Source organism: Sphaerodactylus townsendi, linkage group LG13, assembly GCF_021028975.2.
Source record: "Sphaerodactylus townsendi isolate TG3544 linkage group LG13, MPM_Stown_v2.3, whole genome shotgun sequence".
NCBI lineage: Eukaryota > Metazoa > Chordata > Lepidosauria > Squamata > Sphaerodactylidae > Sphaerodactylus > Sphaerodactylus townsendi.
Genome location: NC_059437.1, coordinates 32246188 through 32270745, shown reverse-complemented (window position 1 = coordinate 32270745; position 24558 = coordinate 32246188). Strand labels below are relative to the sequence as shown.

Sequence of the window (24558 nt, the reverse complement as noted above, 5' to 3'; positions counted from 1 at the left end):
CACAACCATCTTAATGACTATTTGTGGGCTGGGTAGTTACTAGTACACCGTCAGTATCACACTAGTCTGGTCCTCAGGTGAAGCCAATGGCTGCCATTTCATGACACACACCCTGACATTTGATGGCAGCTACAGCACATTCTGAAAAGGGTTAACATGCGCACAGGAACCTTTCTGTCCTTGGGCCCCCATAGATTTCCGCCGTACTATTCTGATTGAGTGTTAACCCAGTAGGTTTCTGTTTTGAATTAGCATCATTACCAAGAAAAGTAGCCTTCAGACACCCACCACCCCAATGACGACAACACAGCAGAAGCCAGTGATTTTCATTTGTATTTGTCATACAGTTATCTGGAAACAAGAGCTGATACAGTGAGCAAGCAGAAGTAAAACAGCTGCACTCTCAAAGGGGGGAAATTCCCTTCTTCACTCTCATCTTAAAACTACACACAGTGGTTAATTTGCTGAGGACACACAGTTTCTACATTAATGTCTACTCCAAATTTAATCCAGGTGTATGAATACCCAAGCAGCAGCATGGACTCCTAGAGAGTCCTCTCAATAAGGGGCCAGAGTTAGGATTCCCCACCTGCCGTAACTATTGAAGTGCCTTGGTAAGTAACATGTTGCTGCTGCAGAGAAGAAATTGAGCACAGGGCCTCAAGTGTCTCGCTCAATTTAACTGCTACTAAAACAATGACCACTGGCACTCCAGTCAAGCCTATCTCAGGGTAAAATACCTGAATCTAATGAAGGGTGTGTTGGGCCAGCATTTGCAGGGGACTGCTGTCTAGTATCTAATTCCAAGTACCCGTGTAAAGCATGACCAGTGACACTGCTTTATTTAGAACCTGTAGTCAAAGCAGGTGAAGAGATTTACAGCGATTCCTTCTTGTTCATTCAATATGTAAATCAAACGTCTTGCACTCTCAAATCACCAAACCAAAAAAGTTCCTGGAGTTCTGCCAAGAGATACCATCGTAAAAGCAGTTTCAACTGGAAGCAAACCCTGCAAAGAAAATCCATACTTACCTGGGATTGCATTTGTGCTGAAGAGTTAAAAAGGACCACGTCAAGAGGCCAATGGCCAAATACATCATTGTTTTGTAAAGGAGGAACAGTGAAACATGTCTGATGGGCCAAAACTGGACAAACGCATTTATTTTTATGAAGTATCTGCTACAGTGGCTAGGCCTGCACCTCTGCAGCTGTTATCATTCATGAAGAATATGCATTTGGCACCAAGTTGTGTTCCCTCCATGTGTGTTGGGGGGGGGGGGAGAAGTGGGGGCAGGAGAAAAAGCATTAAACTGAATTTACTTTTTGTGCAGAGAAAAGATGCCATCTTGAATTTAATTTACACAGATGAAGCTTTAAAAATCCTCACCCAATTCAAGATGGCACAGAAAAGTCATCAAAAGAGAAATCAAACAGTAATAAAGCTGATAATGCTTAAGTGGTTTATAAAACCTATAAAAAAGCTTCACCAGCAGACCACCCCACCCCCCCCTTTCAGTAAAGCTCAGAAAAATATCTCTGGGAAGGAAAACACACACTAGCCGGAAATCTTGCCAGGGAAATCCCACATACATACCAACAGGAATACCTGAAAACCAAATATTAAAATGCTCCAATTCCAAATCAATGCAGAAAGAGAAAAATCTAATTCACAGGAAAACTGAACCCATGAAATCACAATTGCCTGGGAATTTCACACCTTTCCCTGCAGGCACCTAGCAAGGTCACACAGCTCAACTGCAAACTTCTCACAGGATGCAAAATTCCTCATCTCCCCTGTCATGCAGGAGACGAGTCCGGCTGTGCTCTTTGATTACTACCATAGATCACATCTGTTAAGAGTAGCAAGCAGATTAAGCAGATATGGAGTCCTTAGCTCTCCACTGCCTTTGCTCAGGGATCAGGAGACATTTCTCAGGAATCAGAGACATTTCCTGAAGGGTCTTCTTCAGGCCTAAAGTCCTTTAAGCTGATTCACCACTCTCTATGGACTTGATGATGTGGTCTGGTTTGTTGCCAGCTGCCAAGTGCTCCCACATCTGAAGATAAAGCCGCTCCAATTCCACTGTGTACTGCTTTGTGTTGAACAGAGCACTGGATATTCGCTGCTTCCAAACCTTGCCACGTATTTTCTTCAGGCTGCAGGAAAACAGGTGCTTAGACAATTACTGCATTCACTAATCCAGAATAACCCTTTTGTAGGAGGACAATTGAGTTTAGGACACCCTTATCTCAGCAGAATTTTCTGAAATGTTTAGTTTGCTAACAGGTAATATGAACGCATGTACAGAAAGTTGCACTTAGTAAATTTTACTATCTTTATTATGGGGCTGATGCTGACACTCTGCATTTTCTAATGGTTGACAGGATTTCCAAAGATCCTAAAATAAATGCCAGGGGCAAGATCTTTTTTCATGCCATCCTTCAATTTGGATTTAATATTCTGAATGGCTTCAGTGGTCTAGGAGATTTGTGAGAATTTAAGTGAGAATGGTCCCCTTTTGCTGAAACTGACCAGTACAAGATGGAGACCTTAGCGTGGCTTAGAGCGTTTAGATACTGGCTGCGGGAACACTATAACTGACTCCTCAAGTTTAATCTATCAGATGCTTACTGAATCACATTTATCTAGCCAGCTAGTCACAATTGAGAAGATAATTTCCATTGGCCTAGCTCTTGAATCCTTTCATTCTTGTTCTGCTTCTTAAGCTTATAGAAACATAAAACACAGATTTTGGAAACAGAGGCTCAAAACCTTATTTGTGTTGCTTCTAAGACATGCTCCCCATTGAGTGTGAGAATCCCAAGCACACCAGGCCATATAGCCGAATATCATTCTCTCACATTATCCAAGGCAGCGTAGAGCTTATGCTTTCACTCGCTTTAATGCTATGCCATCTGCCCTACTCTCTGGAAGATTGCAGAAAGAGTCTGCAGAATGATTCAGCAACAATTGAAACAATACAACATATTTTATTTTTCTGCTCATTCTATGCTGAGATTCGGGTCAAGTTCTTAAACCCTTTTCTAGCACTGAGAACTGACTATTCTGTTGAAGCTCTAACATCCTTCTTATTAAACAGCCCTTCTGCAGGTCTTTGTGAAAGGTAGCCAGTTCACCTTGTAAGGAACAAATGTCAATTTTAGGTACGGTCAAATTATAACATACACATTTTTATAATGTTGCTTCTTCTGTTTTGTATTGCTTTTGTTAATGTTAAACAACTGTGACTCCTTTTAATTATTACACTGGATTGTACTTTTGATGCCAATAAAGACTTATGTGTGGGGGAAAAATGTGTGGAAAAGTGAGAATGGAGGTAGTGCTATTGATTTTTGTTTGGCCTCCCCAAACCTTTCACCTCATTGCTCAAAATTTAGAGTGAGTAAAGCAATGGACAGCGACTATTTACCTCTTCATGCAGAACTAATAGTGCTTTTCAGTGAGAAGCTTGATCTACAACCTGAGACTGATTTAACATGCTTGGATGAAGCAGTAAAAAGAGCTCATTGGAACACCAATAAATCCAACGAGGCTTATATAGTATCTTCTACTCGAATATGTGCCATACTTCAGTGAGTCTCATACTTCAACTCACTAAGGAGATCTCATTTTCTAAACAATGTTTTGAGCATCTACTACTCAAAAGAGAAGACATATATAAGGCCCAGGATTCAAACAGAGAATAAATATTTGATAGAGATCGCATGCATATGCTTAGGGAAACCCATGGAATATATCGCAGGAGCAGAGCAAGGGGAAACCATGCCTGGGGCGCATGAGCCACCTGAACCCCTGCTTCGCCCACCCCGGAATGCCATACCACGCCCCCTCAATGCCCCGGCCACGCCTCCACCAGTGCTCCGCCAAGGGTGTTGTGCCACCCAATGGGCGCTACACCACTGATATATAGGGCATATAAGGCATACCAACTCGATCCCTCGGAGATGCATTTACTTACTATTCTAGATCTGTCCCCAGCTTAACGGCAACATCTTCATATTCCTGTCTACTCTTCGCAATTAGTTCAGGGCAGCCAAGGCAAGTAAGCTGGGAGGCTGCAACACGTGATGCAAGAGTCTCTCCTGGAAGCAGAAGTAATAGTGAAGTGTTTATTTGTAAGTATATTATCTCATTTCTCCAACAAAAGGCAGGAGTTAGGAGAAGGGCCATATTAGCAAGGCATACCACCCCAAATTATATTCATGTCCATCTCCCTTCTGCTACCGGTTTCACCACCAATCTATGGAATCACCTGGCAACACATCCACAACCCCTTACTTTGGAACCACTAACATATCTAAGTACAACATAGCCAAATGTATGACTTTTGCCAGCAGCAGCACTTTAGCCCTAGACCTTACCTGGCATGGTAACCATAGGGGTCCCAGCCCAGAGAACATCCATCCCTGTAGTGTGGCCATTACAAAGAGGTGTATCTAGACAGACATCAGCAAGTTGGCCCCTCCGCACATGTTCCTCTTTGGGGGCAACTGGAGAGAAGATGATACGATTTTGTGGAAGGCCCATGTTCTGTGCATACTGTTGAATATTTGGTTCTCCTACAGCTGGAAAACGCAGCAGCCACAATACACTGTTTGGGACACGCTTCAAAATCTGTAATCAAGAGTCAAAAAGTGAACATATAGATCACCCAGCAAGTGTATTAACTACTCTTGGATAGCCCTGCATTTCCCAAGCCAAAGGGATGAAAGTTACTCACATTGGCCCACATCTGAAGAGTGGAAGGGTCAATTTTATAAAGCTGATTAAAGTTGCAATACACAACAGAATCTTCAGGCAATCCATACTGGGAGCGAGTGGTAACAATGATGGTTCTTGGAACCTCCTCACCAGTTGCTGCTTTGTTGTTGATCTGAAGAAAGTAAGAAATCTAAGATATAAAATCTGTCAGAACCTAAAATGTGGCCTCTGATTACAAGAGCATGTTTAACTCACTTTCTAGTTTTGCAGTTTGTCTGAGCACTCTACCACTGCCTCTCTCTTCCCTTGTTTAAGGATTTTTTTAAACAATGAAACTCAAATCACAGCATTATAAAACTGCTAGTCCCAAAGTCCCTCAAAAACACAGCTCTATGTTTTGAATAACTCAGACAATGGATTCTAGATCATTTTATGCACAAGGATGATTTAACAACCCCTTCACCTTTGTGCCCACTCTTCTCACCTGGGTAGTTGCAAGCCCATTGCTAATGTTGAATCCATTGATGGTTATCTGAATCTGTCCACGATTTATCATGTCAATTACTGCCTCTGCAATTGTATTCATAGGAATGACAGGCATGCTGAGTCCAGCGCTGTTGTCGACACTGTCCCCACCATCAGGACATTTCATCTAGAAACAAAGACATGAAGTGCATCCCTCCAAATTAAGTTATTTACAAACCTGCAGAAAGTTATAGGCATTACTGCCAAACATGAAGAAGGTTTTTCCTGCAAGACCCAGTTAAGTTTTTTTATTATAACATTTCTACACCACTTCATTCATTGATAAGTGTCTCAGCATGGCTACAAACAAGCACATTAGAAAGTAAAATAAAGAACAGAATACATTCCCAAGAACATCCCTCTACCCACCCCTCAAAGACCTTATCACTCTGTTTGAAACACTTCAGTGTTCACAAAATCTGGTATGTGCAAGCACCCTCATTTATCACCTCATATTCCATATTATCCTCCAATTCACCCACTACCTATTGGTAATTTCCACCCTCCAGATTCCCACTTTCATTTGCAGCCCCCACCCTGGAGGACAAGGCATCTGTGTGCACATATATTTGAACTACACTTTGTTTACTCAGCACTATGTATCTAAACGATTCTTACCTTCACTATTTTTACATCAGGAAGACTGTCAAGAAAGGCCTTCAGATCAATGCCATTTAAAACAATTCTGTTATCATAAATATGCCCATTGGATTTGAAGTCAATAACTGCTTTTTTCTGAAGGAGAAAGACATGTTTAAGAATTCTAGAACTTTAAAAAGCAAGACGAAGTAGGTCATTTACTGTCTGATCTGGCCACACACAAAAACACACCCCATACCTTTAGGTGTGGGAACATGTTGGCATGATCTCCAATGAAGAATGTATTTGGCATATAAGCCAGTTTTTCAGAATACTGCTCAGCCACTTCAGCAGGGGAGGTTTCTTTGTCTGTGATTATGTAATCCATGAATAATGCACCACTAGTCCCAGGATAGCCCAACCACATAGCCTGGAAATCAAGCAAAGATGTTTGGGTTAATATTCAAGATCTTTGTCTCACATGCAACGTGTGACCAAACTGGCATTTTTCCATCTTTGCCAGGTTAGGCAACTGGTGTCCTGCTGTCTCTCCCTAATCTCATATGGTCACCTCCACACTAGACTACTGTAATTTGCTCTATGCAGGGCTTCCCTTGAAAAGTGCTCCAGAAACTCCAGCTGATCCAGAATGCAGCAGCATGGGTCCTTTCAGAGACGCCGTGGACAGCCCCATCAGAACTGGATCAGGTTCGAAGTTTTGATATTAACCTTCAAAGCCTTTATGGTCTGGGAACATAGTGCCTGTATTGACTACCTCTCCCAATACATCTCAAACAGTATTATTCTCTGCAAATAACATACAGGTGGCAATGAACACAAAAGCCTTTAAATCTGCTATGCTAAAAAAACAGCCTGTAATTGAGGAAAATTTAAAATAATTTAAAATTTAAAATAAAATTTAAAATAAACTTATGATTCCTCAAATCATAAGAGGGTGTGCGGGTCCCCTCAGTCAGTGGAAAAGGCATGTCACACCATTGTATGACCCACAGGGCATGTTCACTTTGAAGAACAAAGACCACATCAAAGATGTGATTCACCAATGGGTCCTGTGGCAGGTATTTGAATCACTTCCTCTTCCTTACCTGTATTGGAGCTGGTCTGAGGGCAAAAAGTTCATTGCGAGCTCCTTTGGTGTAGCCATTCATGTTGATGAGAATGTGTACGCCATCCTGGTGGATGCGGTCAGCTGCCTTTCCATTGCATGGAACCTAGCGCACAAGAATTAGAAAATACTGTAAGGGCATACCCCAGGTTCTCTCTGCTAGCTACTTAATTAAAAGCTGCCACAATCAAACTCTAGAGGAGTTCTCTACTCATGTCATCTTTTTTAAAAAAAAAATTATTGTATAGAATATTTATACATTTGTTACAATCAATATCTTCATTTCATCTATACATTTTTTCATTTTCTCCCCCCTCCCCCTTTTCTATTGGTTATTTCATGCAAGCAGCAGGAGATTCATTCTTCTTATTCTCTTATTCCATAGTTAAATCTGGCTTCTTCCATCCATTTTTCATACACTGTCCATAGTTTCATAATATCTTCCATTTTTTCTTTCCATAATTTATTTTTTGTCAGTCTCTCAAAGATCTCTAACTGTATTTGTTTCATGTCATCTTTGGGAGAAGGCACTGAAGCATCTGAGATACATTTGCCTTCAAAAATGGGGTGTGACTAGCACAGTGGTGGCGAACCTTTGGCACTCCAGATGTTATGGACTACGATTCCCATCAGCCCCTGCCAGCATGGCCAATTGGCCATTCTGGCAGGGGCTGATGGGAATTGTAGTCCATAACATCTGGAGTGCCAAAGGTTCGCCACCACGGGACTAGCAGCTCTCTTAAGACAGAACCTTTCATGGACTAGAGATCAGATTTGATAAGTAGCCTCCAGTTTAAAGCATGGACAGCGTTTCTAAGCACTGCCTTTTATGGTTAACATCTCAATTCACTAGGCCTTCAGAGGCAGTTGAGCTATATTTTTGGCGCCAAGAATACTGGCCTTTCCTGTGAACTCTGAAAAAGTGTCTTGTACACAGTTCAGGTTCATGAACACATGAAGGGATCTTACACAGAGCCAGACCATCTAGCTTAGAGTTACACAAGTGACAACAGTTCTCCGGGGGCTCAAGTTAGGATATTTTACATCCCTGCTACCCAAAATCCTTTAGCTGGGGACTGATTTCCTACAAAGTTCCAATTTGGTAAGAGGAAAAAATAGATCCTCTGTTTCAAGATGCTGAAACCATTTAAGCAACACTGTCCCACAAACACCACCTCTCTAGAAAAATACACAGAGGACTTATAGAACTAGAGCTCTTACCTGGGATAGATCAATAAAATGATTTGCTTCAGCCATCACCTTTACCCGGAAGTTTGTGCCATCATCAGGGCTGAGGGCATAGCAGAATACCTAAGAAAGAACAGTGCTCAGATGACCAGAATGATTTCAAGGGGTAAACAGTTATTCCTCATGCATCTATAACAAGCCAGTTACTGGGGAGATTACTCCCATAATCCTTAAGGGCAGTTATAAGGGCTAAAATACCCCTCAAAAGGAGTGATCCCACATGGCAACATCAGAAAGAAATGAAATTTGAACAGGCACTTAATGGTTAAAGAGGGCTGACATGCCTCAGCACCCCCTATCCATATTTTTAATGGTATATGTTGCTATATATCTCATGAGTCTCCTATTACACTGTAGCAATCTCATCAATACTAATTACAGGTCTTTCCTATAAGATATTTTTCCATAACAAGAATTACTAATACCCCCTAATCAATACCTGTCCTCTAATATGGAAGACTATCCGCTGTTTTCCCAGGGATAGGTTCATTCAGCTGCCTAGTGGATCTTTTATCAAGGCTAAACACAGCGGCCAGCATCTCTTAATAACAAACAATTTGAGAGAACATACTGTTTTCATTAAGTCACTTGGCTTTGTTCTCACAAAAACTGAGCCTCATTCAGTATCTTTGTTACCCACTTCTTGCATGAATTAAAATGCCCCATAATTTACTTGGTGTGCAGACCTTGGGTAAAACCAGTATTTGTGAATTACTTGAATCTTTACAGGTTTTTTGCAGCACAAAACCACACAGTTCTTGATGGATTCACCAAGTAGCACCTGTCAGTTGCCACATTAGCTTGCAGCACAGAAACTCTTACCTCAAATTTGTCAGGGTTGTGCATGCCTGGGATTGATTGCATGAGGTGCGAAGTGGGATGATTCCCAAAGTCAGAGCTTACATAGCCAACACGCAATCGGCCTTCACTAGCCTTCAAGTCCTTGGGATGCTCATATGGTGGCTTGTGAAGGACATTAATCTGCCAAAATAGCAACAGCTTACTGAATTATCAAGGCAATGGTTTTCTCAAAAACAAAGCGAACAACTAGTTGTCTGAACAGAACTGCAAAATCTCTCCATGGCATTCATACCTTGTCCAAGCACAGGTTTCCATGTCTCTCAGCAATAGCCTTCCGGAAGCCGTGAGACAACGGATATAGCATGCTGTGATGAGGATGGACAGAAGGAAGCCTGTTCTTCTCCAGCTGATCAGCAACTATGCTGACCAGCTTCTTCATCCTTTCGTCATAATCAGTCCAATCACAAACTATCTGAAAAAGCAAACATCACACAATGAAATCAGTACCCCTGAAGCAGCAGCACCAGAAACAGGCTTGTGAAGATATCAGCACTGCTTCTTGCAGCCTCTCTCCACTGCATGCCATTGTCTTAGGAATTGTCATTATTAGGTAACTCCGCCCCTGCCCCAAGCCCCGGGCAACTCACCTGCAAACAATGTGCCAAATTGCAATACGCATCAGGGAAGTCAGGTTTCAGCTTCAGGGCAGTTCGGTATGAAGCAATGGCCTCTGGTATGTTTCCCGAATCCTAGGAAGGAAGGAACAATTCAGCAATGACAGCCTGGTTAATACCTGACCCACCAAGTCTAATTTGAACAACAAGCTTGAATGTACCTTATGAATGGAAGCCAGATTGCTGTGGGCATCAGCAAAGGCAGGATTTATCTGAATGGCCCGTGTGTAACACTGTAAAGCTCCCTGAACATCCTGCATCTCCTTTAATGTGTTCCCCATGTTGGAATAAGCATCAGCAAATGTGGGACTGATTCTATATTATGGAGATAAGAAGGAGGAAAGAAGTGTAAAAAAAAAACCCCACACAATCACACATTGTTTGTGATAAAAAAAACCCAAACACAATCACACACTGGAATAAAGAATATTCCAATAGGACTGAAAAGACTAGTACACCAAGCAAACACATGAATTCTACAAGCTGACATGATCATTTTCAATAGCAGCTTTCAAAACCTTACCTAATAGCCTCCTTGTAATGCATTAGTGCCTCCTGCAGCTTCCCCTGTTGCTGCAAAACGCTTGCAAGATTGGAATGGGCAGCTGCAAATTCAGGAAACACCTGCAGGAAACAAGTTGCTCTTAGTCCTCCCAAGCAGGCAGCTCACTACAGTTTGCCAACTGTCCCATTAAAGCAACTCATCATAAGTACGCATATCCAGCTTTGACTGACTACAGCGCATGAACATACCTCAAGTGCTTTACGATACAGCCGAACCGCTTCCTCAATATTTCCTTGCTCCCGTTTAATGTTTGCCAGATTATTAAGAGAATCTGCGTGAGTAGGGCACAGACGAAGAGCTGTGTTGTAACATTCCTCCGCCTCCGCGACCTTTAATACAAAGTACATATTAAGCTAATATCAGTAAGAAATGACACAGCCAAAGTCTTACCCAAACTCCTCTCTAGGGGAATAAATGAACTCCCTTCCCTTTCTGGAAAATTATTTAAATGGGGTACAAGAGGGAGAGAGAGACAGAATAATAAGAGAAGGTAGAACTCCAAGTTGTTGTGCTATAAAGGGCAAGAATTGGGAGGAACGCTTCCCCACCAAATAGGGTAACAAGCTACTTTAAACAAGCTATTGGAGCAAATAGGACAACAACATTCCATGATCAATGGAGAAAACTAAATGGAGACAGCCCTGATTAAGGTAGCAGACTCCACCACAAGGGTTTAAAGCACTGCATTCCCAACTACCAAAAAAACAGATTTGATTACTTCCAATGTGAATTCTTTCACACCCAAGCTGAAGAAGTACAGTAAACAAGAAGAGGTGGATCCTTACACTGCCTTTCTCTTTGAGCGCATTGGCCAGGTTGCAGTAAGCATCAGGGAAGTGTGGCTGCAACTCAATAGCACGCTTGTAGGTATCAATTGCCAAGTCAATCAAGCCCTGCTCATAATAGACACAGGCCAGGTTGCCATGCACAACTGCATGGTTTGGACTCAGACTCAGGGCCCGTAGATAAGCAGCTACAGCTCTGCAAAAAGATGGATTGTTGCTGATGTTAATGTTCACTACATATCAGGATAACACGTACTATAAATATAACTGGGGAGTAAAGCTACATAACTGATAGTGAAGTCCACTGAAAAGCAATAAGTGTTTAAGGTTTCCTATCCAATGTAACCAAAAAACAGAACTACACAAAAACTATGCATAACAAAACTGATTTAAAAAAACAAGTTTTTCACATTCTAGAAGGAGAATTTATTTATTCAAAATCACATCCAGCACATTTACAAATAAGGCAAGTGAGGAACCCATGTATCAACACTCCTAGTCAATGTGGACAGGCAGCCAATTATTGCACTGAGAAGAAAAGCATTTTACCCACTTACCTATCAAATATACGTGCCTCTTTCAAAACATTCCCCAGATTAATGTAAGCATCCAAGAAATTTGGGTCAAGAGTCACCGCCTTAAGATATTGGAAAAAAACCACATCTTATTCACCTTACTACCATACATAATTAACCTAATATTTAGCTGAATATGGCAAACTTAAAGACAATCTGTCTTCTGCTTGCAATGCAGGGAACATTACCTGAGTTTGGCTATGTCGGAATAAAGAATAAGAATAAATAAAGAATAAGACCAAGACTGATGGTGTAAAGTGGATAAAAACGTAACTCAGTTACAATTCTATAGGCATTTCGCCCAAAAGGTTTCTTCAGGGGAATGCGTCACAGTGGTAGTATAAGATCAGTTGCTACTGCAACTAACTAAGATCAGCAGAGTATAAGATCAGTTGCTACTGCAACTAACAGATTCTCCTGAAGAAGGCTTCTTGATGCAATGTGTAGGGAATTGTAACTGAGTAATACAATATATTTTTACCTATTTTGGTCTTATTTGTCTCATGGTGCAGCCTTTTTCTTTCTCCTTACTGTGCACAAAAAACATCACAGATAGCAAAATAGAACATATTCATCACATCAGAACAAAGGAGAAACTTATGTTCAGGGATAAGGAAGTCAGCAAAGATTGGCCCCTAAAGAAAGCACACTTCAAATGTCTCTTTCCGCACCCCCTGCAAACTTGTGATTTCCCCCCTCACACTGTTCCTAGAGACCCCCAACCCCAGAAGCAGTCTTCTGGGCTGCTGCAAGGAAGTCATTAGTTACTGGTGGAAATCCTTCCATCAGTGGAAATTTTCTATGGGACCAAACAACGATTTCCATTCCTGTGTATTGTCGAAGGCTTTCATGGCCCGATTCAACTGGTTGTGGTGGGTTTTCCGGCCTGTATGGCCGTGGTCTGGTGGATCTTGTTCCTAACGTTTCGCCTGCATCTGTGGCTGTGGCATCTTCAGAGGTGCGTCACAGGGGGAAGTCTGTTACTGTGTTACTGGACAGTGTGTAACAGACTTCCTTCTGTGATACACCTCTGAAGATGCCAGCCACAGATGCAGGGGAAACATTAGGAACAAAATCCACCAGACCATGGCCACACAGCCTGGAAAACCCACCACAACCAGATTTCCATTTCTGTTCTCCAGGTAATTTTTTTTGTTCATTACAGACTGCTTGATTTAGGTCCACAAGTCTATTCATGTACTCATTAACCGCCCAATATGCAGATATGCCATCATGTATCCATTATTAATGAGGAAGCCGTGGGCACAGATGTGGCGCATTTTTGGTAGATGTACAATTACCTTTTCAAAGTGATGAATGGCAAGCCAGATTTCTCCTTGTGCATTGAACACACAGCCAAGATTGCTCCATGCTACTGCAAAATTTGGTTGAGTCTCAATTGCCTTCAAATAACAGGCCTTGGAAGGGTTAACGATGGGTAGATACAGGGAAAGGGAATATTTGCACAAAAGAAAAGTGAGAGAAAAATTGCAGTTAATATTCCTTCTCGAACCAGCCAAAAGTGATCCTGCAGTATAGGCTAGCATGCGCCAAAACTAATGCGCTGTGAACAGCTGGTTGATCCTGCGCCAGCGCAAACCAAAACCCAAGTGCAAATCCACCATTCTCAGTTATGCTGACCATTACACAGAAACACTCTATGACCTCACTTCCTTCTTTAGAAGTACCTTTCCTACTGAATCCACAACATACTTCAATAATGAAGCTAGGATCTCACATATTTAAGCAGCAATTTAGCTAGCAAGGTGCTCCTAATACAACCCCCATTCACATTTTCTAAAAAAATACAAAAAGCTGAAGTTCTTTGCCAACTACATATTGAAAAGGAAGGCCTATGATTTAAGCCACTAGAGGTTGAATTTTTACACTTAATTTCCTACTCTGAACTTACCATTTTCCAAAACCCTGACCTATCTACTTACTGCAGCCTCCAAAACCTCAAATGACAGGGTTGCACAAAGGTTCAGGTCCCTGTAATGCAAGCGCAAGAAGTCGCTAGCGCACCCTAACAGCACGCCGCTGCGCCCTCGCTGCAAACTGCTGCGCTTTGTTGAATGCCCTTGGAGACCACGAACAGCCAACCAGATTGATTAATCTACCACACAGGCCCATGTAGAAACTTGAGTGTTAAATTTGTGTATGAAGTCTAAACACTTTACAGTCCAATTCAATCCAAAAGCATACAGCATGGTGCTCAGGAGCCATCCAGTTAGAGACGAATCAACTAGTCAGCCATTCACAAAGGGCTCAATCGCACGCAATGCGCAATTCCGCTGCGCAGCCTTTGCGCTACTGCAGGATCACAGCGCGTCATCAGAAGAGCAGAACGCTGCAATCCAAACAAAGAAGAAAAAGGAAAAAAATGAACAACCAGGAAGAGTTAGAAGCTTTAACTAAAAAGTATCTCCAATTTTTTTTTACATCTTAAATTAACTTTAACGTTATTCTTTGAAAGAATTGTGGCTAGGACTATAAAATATTCTCTAACATTACTTGCTTGTACATAAAATACTTAAGCTGTTTCTGAAGCCACAAGACAGAAGATTCAGGCATGGAGGCAAATGGTTTTGCTGTGGCAGTTACAAACCCGTTACCATATTTCTCATGTGACTTTGCGGTGCGTTCCTTGCTGGAAGAGGAGGAGGAGGAGTGTGTCTGCCCTAGATCCAGGCCTCGAGCTCCCTTCAGCGAGGCACCTTACGCATGGAATAGGAGGTTTCACCCATCTGAAACCTTCTAAATACAATATCAATGGTGAAAAACCAAAAACAAGAGAGAAAATAAAACAAGATCATTAGTAAAAAGTTCAACAAAGCAATTGAAAATCTTTGGATATGTCTAACACATAGGGTTGAGGGCAGTTTGTCTGTAACATGGGAGACATGCAGAAGGGAAAGGGTTAATCAGGGCAACTGCAAATGCAGGACACTGGAAGAAAGGCTCTGAAACTTCCAAAGAAAAATTAACATTTCACTTTCAGCTTCAAAGATTTTGCTGGTTTGGTCTTGCAAATGCACCGATAACCAAAGAAATACATTGCAGTTTATTCAAGATATATTTTCGCTCCATGTTTAGTGGAATTCTCGCAAACGTAATAACACTTTCAAACTAGGTGTCTCCAGAGCTCTGAAATAAAGAAGTCAGCAACCTATGGCAGGCGCAGTGTCTTGGCCTATACCAGTCACACTAAAAGCTGCAGTGAAGTGCAATTCATGTTAGCTGTCCACCTGGTAGGCTGAACATCATATGTCTGTTCAAAAAGACTTTTCAATGCTACCATTGTCAGTTTACAGAATTCTTTCAGAATCTCTCCAGCTGCAATTTTGCCAATTAGGAATCATGCTGCCCTGGAGCAGCTAACCACCCAAAGTATCCAAAGATTTTATGCTGTGAATGTAAATGTCCAATACGTTGTAACAGATTGACCTGAACAGAAGTGTTCCTCCCCCACTGGTTCAGCAGCCAGTCAGACAGCTACACTGTTCATACACTCCACTCGGTAGCATGCGCGTGGGGCTTGAAGTGAAGGACTCGGCAGGTCCTTCTGGTCCCTTCATACTCCTCACCCCTGCTGCGCGGACGCGTAAGGTGGCTTGTAACAAGACAATTTTAGGTTCTCTTTTTTGCAATGCAAATTTTAAGTGTGCCAAGAGTTTTAAAACCCCTCCTGACGTTCAAATTCTTGGTTGGAATACAGACTGCTAGAAGCCACCTTTCCACTCACTTTAGCAAGTTTTTCTTTGTTCAGTTCATTTTCCAAACAAACCAGCTTGGCGACTCTGAATGTTTTGGCAAAATAGGAGCAAGTTGTTTAAGGAACTTAACTATAAATGTTTACTAGCCTTTCTTCCATTATAAAGATAGGGGGAAAGGTTAAAGAATAAGATTTTTCAATGCCATATCACAGGATAATATTTTATAAGATTCTTCTCCACTTACAAGCCACAAAGGACTTTAGAAGAGCAGTGTTCACTAGCACCTGCTTCTCACGGAAATCACGGACTAAGTCACAGGCTTGGCATCAGCAGGCAAGCCTCAGTTTGGAAGGAATGTTATATCCAGATCAGTGAATGGTGGATCCCCTGCCAGTCATTTCACAATATTGGATAGTCTATATTCTGCAGCAAGGCTCAAAATTCAATTTCTTGTTTAAATCAAGTGTTAACGCGGGCATGCCATAACTTGCCCTGCAACTACTATGGGGCAATTCAGGGCCTTCAGCTTTCAGCCATTTCTTGAAACTCTTGCAGATCAATAGCGAACTGATGACTTGATGCAAACGTTCAAGTTTTCAAAGGACTGATGTTTAAAATTCATTCTATAGAACACCTACCTTGGCTTCTTCCAAGCGACCCAGGGCTTTGAGCAGGTTCCCCAGGTCACTACGAACACAGTACAAGTCCTGAAATGCAAATTCACTGGGTCATTCACAACAGAGTCAAGGAACAGTTCAAAGAAACTATACTAATGGTGTGGCTCTCTCAGACATTCAAGTATCCAGAAAACCACTCTTCTACTTTAAAAATCAGAAGCTTCAATAAACTTCCAGGACTGCAGAAAGTCACAGGAAATTAGCAAATATCTTAGTATATAGTTGCACTACAACCATTCGTAGCATCAACATACAGCAGCCTGGCATACAGTCCAAGGGGAAGCGCCATAGGCTTGCCTTGTTTGTTAATATGGCTGCTTGACCAGTGCTATTCCTACCCTTGCACAGCTGACAGTAACCAGAAGGAAAGCAGACATTAACAGTAGCATGGGGTAAAGAGAGGCGGTAGCCAAACATTTCCTAGGTTCGAAGGTGTGAATTGTTTTAAATGGCCAGCTGATCCAATACCTTTATGAACATACAATCCCTAATCAAATAAATAATAGCACAGAGCCACAGGCAGACCCAAAGTTTAACTTGCACTAATGGGAAGTCTAAAACATTCTCACTACTGCCGAGCACGCAATGAAAAAGTGATTTTCACAACCATTTCATCATAATCATAATGATTTTAGGAAACTATAAAGTTTAAAGTTATTTACATTTCAGATAAAATTGTGGTATTACTGTATACAACTTACAGGATTGTACTGCAGGGCAGAGACATATGCCTGCACTGCCCCTTCCATATCACCTGCAGCTACCAAAGCAGCTGCCAGATTAATGTATCCATCAATAAAATCCGGCTTGAGGCGCAGGGCATGTCGATAGTGCTCAATAGCCTCCTGCAGTTGCCCACGTTCCTTGTACACATTTCCCAGATTGGAGTAGGCTTCTGCCAGAAGCGGATTCTGCTTGATTGCCAAAGTACTGAAGTGAGCAGACCTAAAAATAATGAAAGGCTGTTTTTTTAATCAGATGGTTTATTTGACTACTGAAATTATCATAACCAGAATTTATAAGGATACAAGTCAAAATCACATGGATAATAGATATCAATGAATAAATAATGCAACTATTATAGTATGCTGGTTGAAGCAAGAATGAGATAATACACACATAGGGTTTCTTCAGTGTAGATCACTATTCCTAGCTTGATGCAAGCAACTCAAACTAAGGCAAGGTGATAACTTAATCTTTGTGCACTACAACCTGACTTACAACTGCGTACAGTTAGATCAAATGCCTTTTAGACCCTACTGTTTAAGTTTAAACTTCCATTTCACTTTCTACATTTTGGATGGAAGGACAGTGAAATATAAAATTTTACATTTCGCTGTCCTTCCATCTAAAAAGTAAAGATTCACCTTCATATGAGATTCTACCATACAAATCCTGCAATACCAGGTAATAAAATTACAACACAAACCATACCTTTAACTACTTCCACATTTAACACTCTAAATATGGAAGTAATGTAAGAGTATTCTTGAGTTCTTGCTATGTAAAGCATTTAAAATAAGCTGCACTGTAGTATATACATCAAATAAAGTGCTAGAATATATGAAAAAATATGCAATTCTCCATCCATTTAATTTCTTTCAATGCACTTTTTAAAAAACGCAAGTCAACACTCCCAAATGAAAAATGCTTTTGCCTGCCTCCTTTTGCAATTGAATTCCAGCAGACCTTTTTGAAAGCACACACTTTAAAGTATTTTATGATAGTTGCACAATGACAGCCACTTTCCACTAAAGGCCCTATGCGAGGACCATAACAGCAAAGCTGTAATTAGGATTTTCATTTCAATATAATGTTCTTCTGCCTACAATCAGTCTCTGAGAAATCAGCCTGAGTCATAAAGCTAGCAATGCTGCACAGAGTTGAGACATTTTGTCAATCTCTTTTCCAAGACAGAAGAATGTGTAGAAGACAAGAAGGCCCCAACCTCCTACCTGTCCAGCCTGCGACACTGAAAGTGAATGGATGAAAGCAACAAAAGCACACCAGTGTTGTCGGGCTCTTGTCGCCAAAGCTGCATGCAGTGTCGCTCAGCAGCTTCAAAGTCTCCTGCTTGATACTCTCGGTGAGCCAACTCCGCAAGCCCTTGGAAGGAAAGCATACGTTTCGTTGGTTCTGAAGAGTCACCAAAACATTCAGGGGGGAAAACAAAAAGTTAGAAAATGGGAACAAAAACTGACAAATTACGGTGTACAAATTAAAAGATGAAATGCTTGATAAAATCAGGGGAGAGGGAGAATAAAACAGTAACTATGAACATCTGTAATTGACACCTACTGACTTCAACAGGAAGTATAGCTTTGACAGGCTTCAAACATTTGTCTGTTAATATTACTTCTGCATTTCTTGTGACCCATTTCCCCAACTTCTAAGCAAACAAGACACTTTAACATTCAATGAATAATGAGATGCCTGAACACTACCACCAAAAATCTATCTGAGGAACTGCCAAAGTAATCACCTTAACAGATGCCTATTCATAACAGATCTCAACACAGTTACAACCCTGGCCTGTTTTACAATTGAAGGGGAGAAAAATCCTTCTGCAAGGCATTTAGTTTCTCTGAAATTAGGTGAAGTAACATAACAAAACATGATTTCATGCAAAGAAATAAAGATACAAACCTAGCAATGACTATCTACTATACTAACTGGACAATAAAACCTTATTCAGGCTTTTCAAATAAAGTAATAAATACTGTTTTTCCTGCACATCCACCACCTGCTATTCAGCTATACAGACTGATCAGCCAAAACCCTTCCTAATACAACTGATTTTGAGAACTTCTTCTGGAATGGGAGATAACAAAACTCAAAACTTTTTGAGGGCAAGCAACCAGTATATACACATAAATAAAAATAATTATCTTAAAACAGCTGTTAGCACTAATACTGGGCAATGATGAATAAAATAACCTGCAATATAGCACCTGTGTGAAAGGTGGTTCAAGTATCGGGGGGGGGGGGGGGGCAAAATAGTAGGCCTTTGGTCGCCATTTTTGGAGCTGATGACATGATCTCCTGGAATGGGTTTCTTCTCTTCACAGGGAAGCAGAGGGAAGGACTATCCAAACTGAATTCTCACAGGCATCAGGGGACTCTTCAGGAGTGGTACCCTCACCAGAGCTTATAACAATAACAAAATATTGTTGCACCTTAACGACAAATGAATTTACTAATTTGTTCATCCATAAGGTAACAAGACTCTGTGGCAGTAACAGATTAACACACCTAACCCTCTCTTAGGACCAACCTTACCAAAAATGAATTTTCAGGTAGCCAATAATCATTTGTGATCACCACTGATCTCTCCTTTGGAAGTCCTCTGTACAAGCCAAATGATTGGGAAAAGAGGCTTGGCAATTTCATTTTGTTCAATGTTCTTGACATAGCACAGCTAATACATCACTCAAGGCAAACAAGACAAATCCCTCCTCCCATTTCTATTATCAATTCATTCTCCCTTTCTCATTACTAGCTCCCCTCAATGCAGCCAGGGCAATGGACCTCATCCATGCACAGTACCCTACAAATACACCACTTCCATCCACATCTCACAAGAGAGGCAGGAAGGATTTCTCTCACACGACATGTGAATGAAAAAGGAGAAAAGAGCAGAGAGAAAGTAAGCAGAAGTACCTTGCCTGGAACAAGGAGAATGAAAGAAGCCCAAAGATGATGTTGAATGTAGATAACTTTGTTCTTTTTTCCTGAGCTGCAAATCTTGGGGGAAATGAATGTCAAAGAGGACACTAAGGCCAGGACTTAGATCACAAGGATTAATGGAAGGAATCAGAGGTTCAGCTCAGAGGCACTCACCATTGATCCAGTGAGACAAGCAGATTGGTCGAGAATTTAGGACATTATCATTCACCTCCCAATTGAGGAGCAAATGTGTTTCCCCAAACAGAATAAAGACCCCCTCACCCCCTCAGTGATAAGAGACATGAATCTCCCACCCACTAGCAATCTCTGTTATTAAAGAAGAACCATAAAGAGCAGTGGTGGCGAACCTATGGCACGGGTGCCAGAGGTGGCACTCAGAGCCCTCTCTGTGGGCACGTGCAAACAGAGTCACCCCCCTCCCCAACGTCTAGGCTGGCCTGGGCTGCTGGGCTCAATTATTAGCATTAAACCTAAGACCTAGTTTTGGGGAAACAGTGTAGGTAACCCTGTTAAGCGCTGTAAAACCCCACTGATTTTCATGCAAAGAACTAAAGCACGATCCTACCTGGAAGTAAGCTCGGTTGCTGGCAATGGGGCTTGATTCTGAGTAAACCTTCCCGAATCATGATACACCCATTGGAAGAGTTGCATGGTTGCTTCAAAGCAAAGCCACCGACTTCCACCAAACTTACTCCCGAGTAACGCACGCCTCAGAGCCAACCATTTTTTCTAAACTAAATGTTGGCACTTTGCGATAAATAAGTGGGTTTTGGGTTGCAATTTGGGCACTCAGTCTCGAAAAGGTTCGCTATCACTGATATAGAGGGAACTGCCCCACTGGCGAGAGGATTTTTGTAAAGTCCTCTTGGAGTTAAAGGTCAAACTCATGTAAAAGTTTAAGACAAATAATTATAGAAACAATAGCTCTACAATTTCTACAAAGAAACCCACTTAGTAACAGCTGGAATCAAAAGTTTGAAAACCGCCATAGCAGGGGGCTTCTCAAATATAAGTAGAAAGGGAAAATATAAGCAGGGAAGGAAGACTCAGCAGTTCACACTAGCAGCAATTGTGCACACATCTACTTTTGTTGAATTTTCCCTTCAACCAGATGCTGAAAAATTAACAAACAAGCTCAGTAGTTTAAGTTGACATCTGCTGTTCTTAAGTTTATTTTTAAAGTAGTCTAGCTCAAGTTCAATGGCACAATATCTTTTTTAAAAAGCAACAACACTTGTATTGGAAAGAATCTGCTAAACACAGGGTGGAAATTTTCACATTTCTAGAAGTTAATTGTTTCATAAAATTAACATATTGAACACATGCAATACTGCTCAAACTAGGCAGCTTCAAAGGTGTAATTATTTTTAATGCGATTAACAGTAAGAACTGTACACATATACCACACACCTATATAGATTTACACTACAATAAGTGTACTTTGTAGAATTTTTTCACTTGATCAAATATTTCAATTCAACTGCTTTTGACTACTGGAAAAACTTTTGAAATATTCAGAGTGCACAAAATTAACACAGCATCTTACGAACTGGAGTCAACTTTTGATCATCCAGTATGCACCAATCACCACGTATATTTGTGAATATACTGGGGAAGTCTCTGGAAACCATTCTAAAAATCTGCATGTTTCTGAGAAAGGGATACATTATTCCTGCAACAGTACATGCTTGAATATTTTAAAGGGACATAAGCAGTCATTCCCAACAATAAACACTTATTTCCCAACAGGTGTAATTTCCAAAGCACAAAAAGGATATTAAACACCCCTGCCCATTAGAAACACCAACCACTGTTACTTTCGCAACTGAAGATTTATTCCATTTACAGAAACCATACCCTGTATCTTATTTCAGGGGTCCCCAAGAGGTGCTCGTTGGCTCCACAGGATCCACCAACACCTGGTGTCAAGCAAGTGTTTCTGAAAGTGAGTGGGACCTGGTGGTGCTCTATCTAACTGGGCTTCTAACTGTCCCATGGAGATCTGATTGACTAGGAAGATTTTTAAAAAGTTGCTTTGGCAGCAGCTGCCACCATAACACAAAAATTGTCATTGCATGACTGAACGAAAGCTGCGTGTGTGCAAGAAAATAATTTTAAATATATTTATTTTATAAGGAATCCAGCTTCTGTCTGAAAGTTCAAGGAGTTACTACTAGACTTCATTAATTTCGTGGTTGACTCCACCTCTCCTAGCAGCCATTTTGTAGTTGTGCCCATGACCATGTCTCAGAATCCCAAAGATGACCACAGGTTCAAAACAATTGTGGAAACCTGACCTAACTACCTTTATAATCTCTAAGTATAATGAATTATTCTTTAAAAATATTTTTACTAAATTTGGTTCTGTCTAAGATCATCTAGTGCAGTGATTCTTAGCCACTATACTCTCCACCCCACCTCACCGAAGGAAGTGATCCATTGTTCTTGGAAGGAATTCAGAACTTCAGGAAACAAAGGGGCATTTTAGATAGCCCCTTTCTTCATATTTGCTGTAGCTTCTGTCAGCAAAAGGAAGATATTTGTTCACCTTGTCCTCTAAAAATCTAGATTTCTTCCCTAGTGTCTTTAAAAAGTGACACACAGCAAACCAGTATTCAGCCAAACATTGCAGAGCTGGCTGATGATCATCAGCCACAAGAGTTCATCACAAGCATACGTAACATCTGTGTAACCTATTGCAGGCTGCACCTTAAGAAAAAGAGGGATATATATGTTTTAATACAATTAAATAAAATATAATTATACAGTATATAATCTTGAGTGTCTTTCCCCCCAAGTCCTGAATTTTTGCTTGCAGGTTGGAGGACTTTGGGGGATTTTTGATGACACTAACATATCTGGTGGCTGGCAGTAAATTAAGGGCACCATCCCGGTGCCATTCTGGGGCACAGAGCACAGGATAATCTGTGATAAACCAATAATCCTCAACCAAAGCACCTTGATTCAACCAAAGCAAAAAGCAGTTGGTGAATTCAGATTAGGAGCCATATTGAGAAAGCAACTACAACCTAAGATAACCACATTTTGAAAAAGCCTCATGGCCAAATATTACTTAACACCAAGTCATCCTCTAAGAACAATTGCACCCGTTTATCTGTTGGTCACAGACTACACTGAAGTAGATCAAGCCCTGCCTCAAGGGAACCAGACTCCACCCCTTCCTCCCAGGCAGCTGCCATGCCTGTCCATTTGGAGACAAGGGTGTGCGTGAAACGCTTCAACTGCAAATTTATTCTAATCTTTTCCAAGACACAATGCACAAAGCCAGAGAGGTCTTGAAAGAGGTATAGAAATCCTAAATAATTTACTGCAAACATTACCAAAGAGTTCCGTGATTCTCAGAACCGATTACAAAAAGCAACGTTACACTAATTTTAATGTTTATATGTCTTAATGTTTGTATCTTTTATACTGCTTTTATATTATTGTATTGTTTTACTATATGTTCATACATAAGACGCCTCAAGTCCCTTTGGGAGATTGGCGGGGTAGAAATGTGAGATATAAATGCAAAATAAACAAACAAATAACAGCTTGGATTAAGATTAAATTAACATGAAAACAGAGCAGAGGAAGCCTGGTGTAGCCTGTCCCCTTATGCCTCAGAAATGCAAATGAATGTATCCCTTGGAGAACATTCGAGAATTAGTTTAAGAATAGGACCTACATGGCAACGTGACTCACATCTGAAAGGCCTCACGGATTTAAAAGATCTTTCCCAGCTACCAACCCAGATCTACCCCCACCCTGCCTGCGTAATGAATCCCCATCTTCTTTCGGATATCTTCATCTCCACCTTGAAGCTCGCAATAATCTTTGATTCAGAAGTCCCACCGTACCATTGTCAGCAAGGTTAATCTCATACCCACCCCGTTTAAATGCTTCTAAGCGACACATTTCTCCACGCGGTCAGTTCTAATTCGTCTCCCCCTAAGACCCTTTGCGGGCTCGGGCGTCGTGCAGCCAGACCTCCCAGAGGGCTCTAGTATCGGAAAGAAAGGAACCGACAACCGTCTGGGCCTTAATATGGGGCCAGGCCTCCTCGGTGCAGGTGTGCCTCCCCCCCCCCCATTCATATGATACACGCAACGTTTCTCCAGATGTGGCGTGGAGAGAAAACCCGTTGGGGGGAAAAACAAGCTTTTACGTTCCTCTCTGGCTACAGGACAGGGATAACGATGCTAGCCTACCTAGAGACACACCCTTGACTTGCAGGAAGAGGCACAACGGGAGTGTGTGCAGGAAGTGCTTTCAAACACTGAACAGACACATCAATGGTGCTGAGCTACAACGCTGAAAACGGCTTCTCCAGCCTCGAGGGAACAGCTATTCCCCTCGGGACCTTTTGTCGTCCGACCCGAAGGGAAATAAGGAGTAGCCGGCCTACCGTCCGCTATCCCCTCGAGCCTCCCGCCCCACACACACACCCTTTCCCATCCCGGCATTTTCCACAATCCCTGACAGACACAACATCCAGCCAAGCCAGGTGGGTGAGCCAAGGTGAAGATCTGGCGGCAGGGAGTGAGGAGAGCGGAAGCGGGCCGGCCGGTACCTGTGCTGTCGGCTACGTTTCCCACAGAGGCCGCCATAGTTCCACCTTGCCAGCGCCCCTCGGGTTCTCTCAGCCGTCAGGCGGCACCTCCTGAAATGGCGGCTGCGGTGAGAACGGTGAGGCTGGGCGGAGTGCGGCCGGATCTTCTTTCTGCACACGAACTAGTCCCTGAGATGGAGATGAATGACGGCCGGACTATAAGAAAGCCGCCGCGGAAGCACACCAAGGTTTGCCTGTCGGATTTGCCTTATACAATTGTTTCGTTATTTTTGCACTGGCTCTACCAAGAGTCCTTTCCGGACAA

At 41.7% G+C, this 24558-nt stretch overlaps 1 protein-coding gene across 2 annotated transcripts; it reads right to left on the bottom strand.

Moving 5' to 3' along the window:
• Positions 1–315: 315 nt before the first annotated feature.
• Positions 316–24537, bottom strand: OGT (O-linked N-acetylglucosamine (GlcNAc) transferase). 2 transcript variants are annotated; one of them, XM_048514832.1, is made up of 22 exons: positions 24255–24537; positions 17950–18130; positions 16696–16939; positions 15956–16024; positions 12903–13019; positions 11584–11663; positions 11027–11222; positions 10430–10570; positions 10200–10300; positions 9838–9991; positions 9650–9751; positions 9295–9474; positions 9024–9182; positions 8175–8264; positions 6934–7059; positions 6087–6257; positions 5867–5983; positions 5208–5375; positions 4743–4895; positions 4384–4636; positions 3981–4104; positions 316–2157 (listed from the first exon to the last, which is right to left on the bottom strand). In XM_048514832.1, exons 1-22 carry the CDS (start codon positions 24289–24291, stop codon positions 1983–1985), a joined length of 3138 nt encoding a protein of 1045 aa, XP_048370789.1. In that variant the 5' UTR covers positions 24292–24537; the 3' UTR covers positions 316–1982. The 2 variants fall into 2 exon arrangements, with proteins under 2 accessions (XP_048370789.1, XP_048370791.1); XM_048514834.1 differs by having other exon boundaries at positions 17950–18100; positions 24255–24536.
• Between the last annotated feature and the right edge of the window lie 21 nt (positions 24538–24558).

Excerpts from the sequence above, each read along its gene's own strand:
- OGT (XM_048514832.1), bottom strand. The coding sequence starts at position 24,291 with ATGGCGGCCTCTGTGGGAAACGTAGCCGACAGCACAG. Across the intron at positions 18,131-24,254 it reads AAACGTAGCCGACAGCACAG|AACCAACGAAACGTATGCTT; the intron begins GTACCGGCCGGC and ends GTGACTCTTCAG. Across the intron at positions 8,265-9,023 it reads ACAACCCTGACAAATTTGAG|GTATTCTGCTATGCCCTCAG; the intron begins GTAAGAGTTTCT and ends GTTCTTTCTTAG.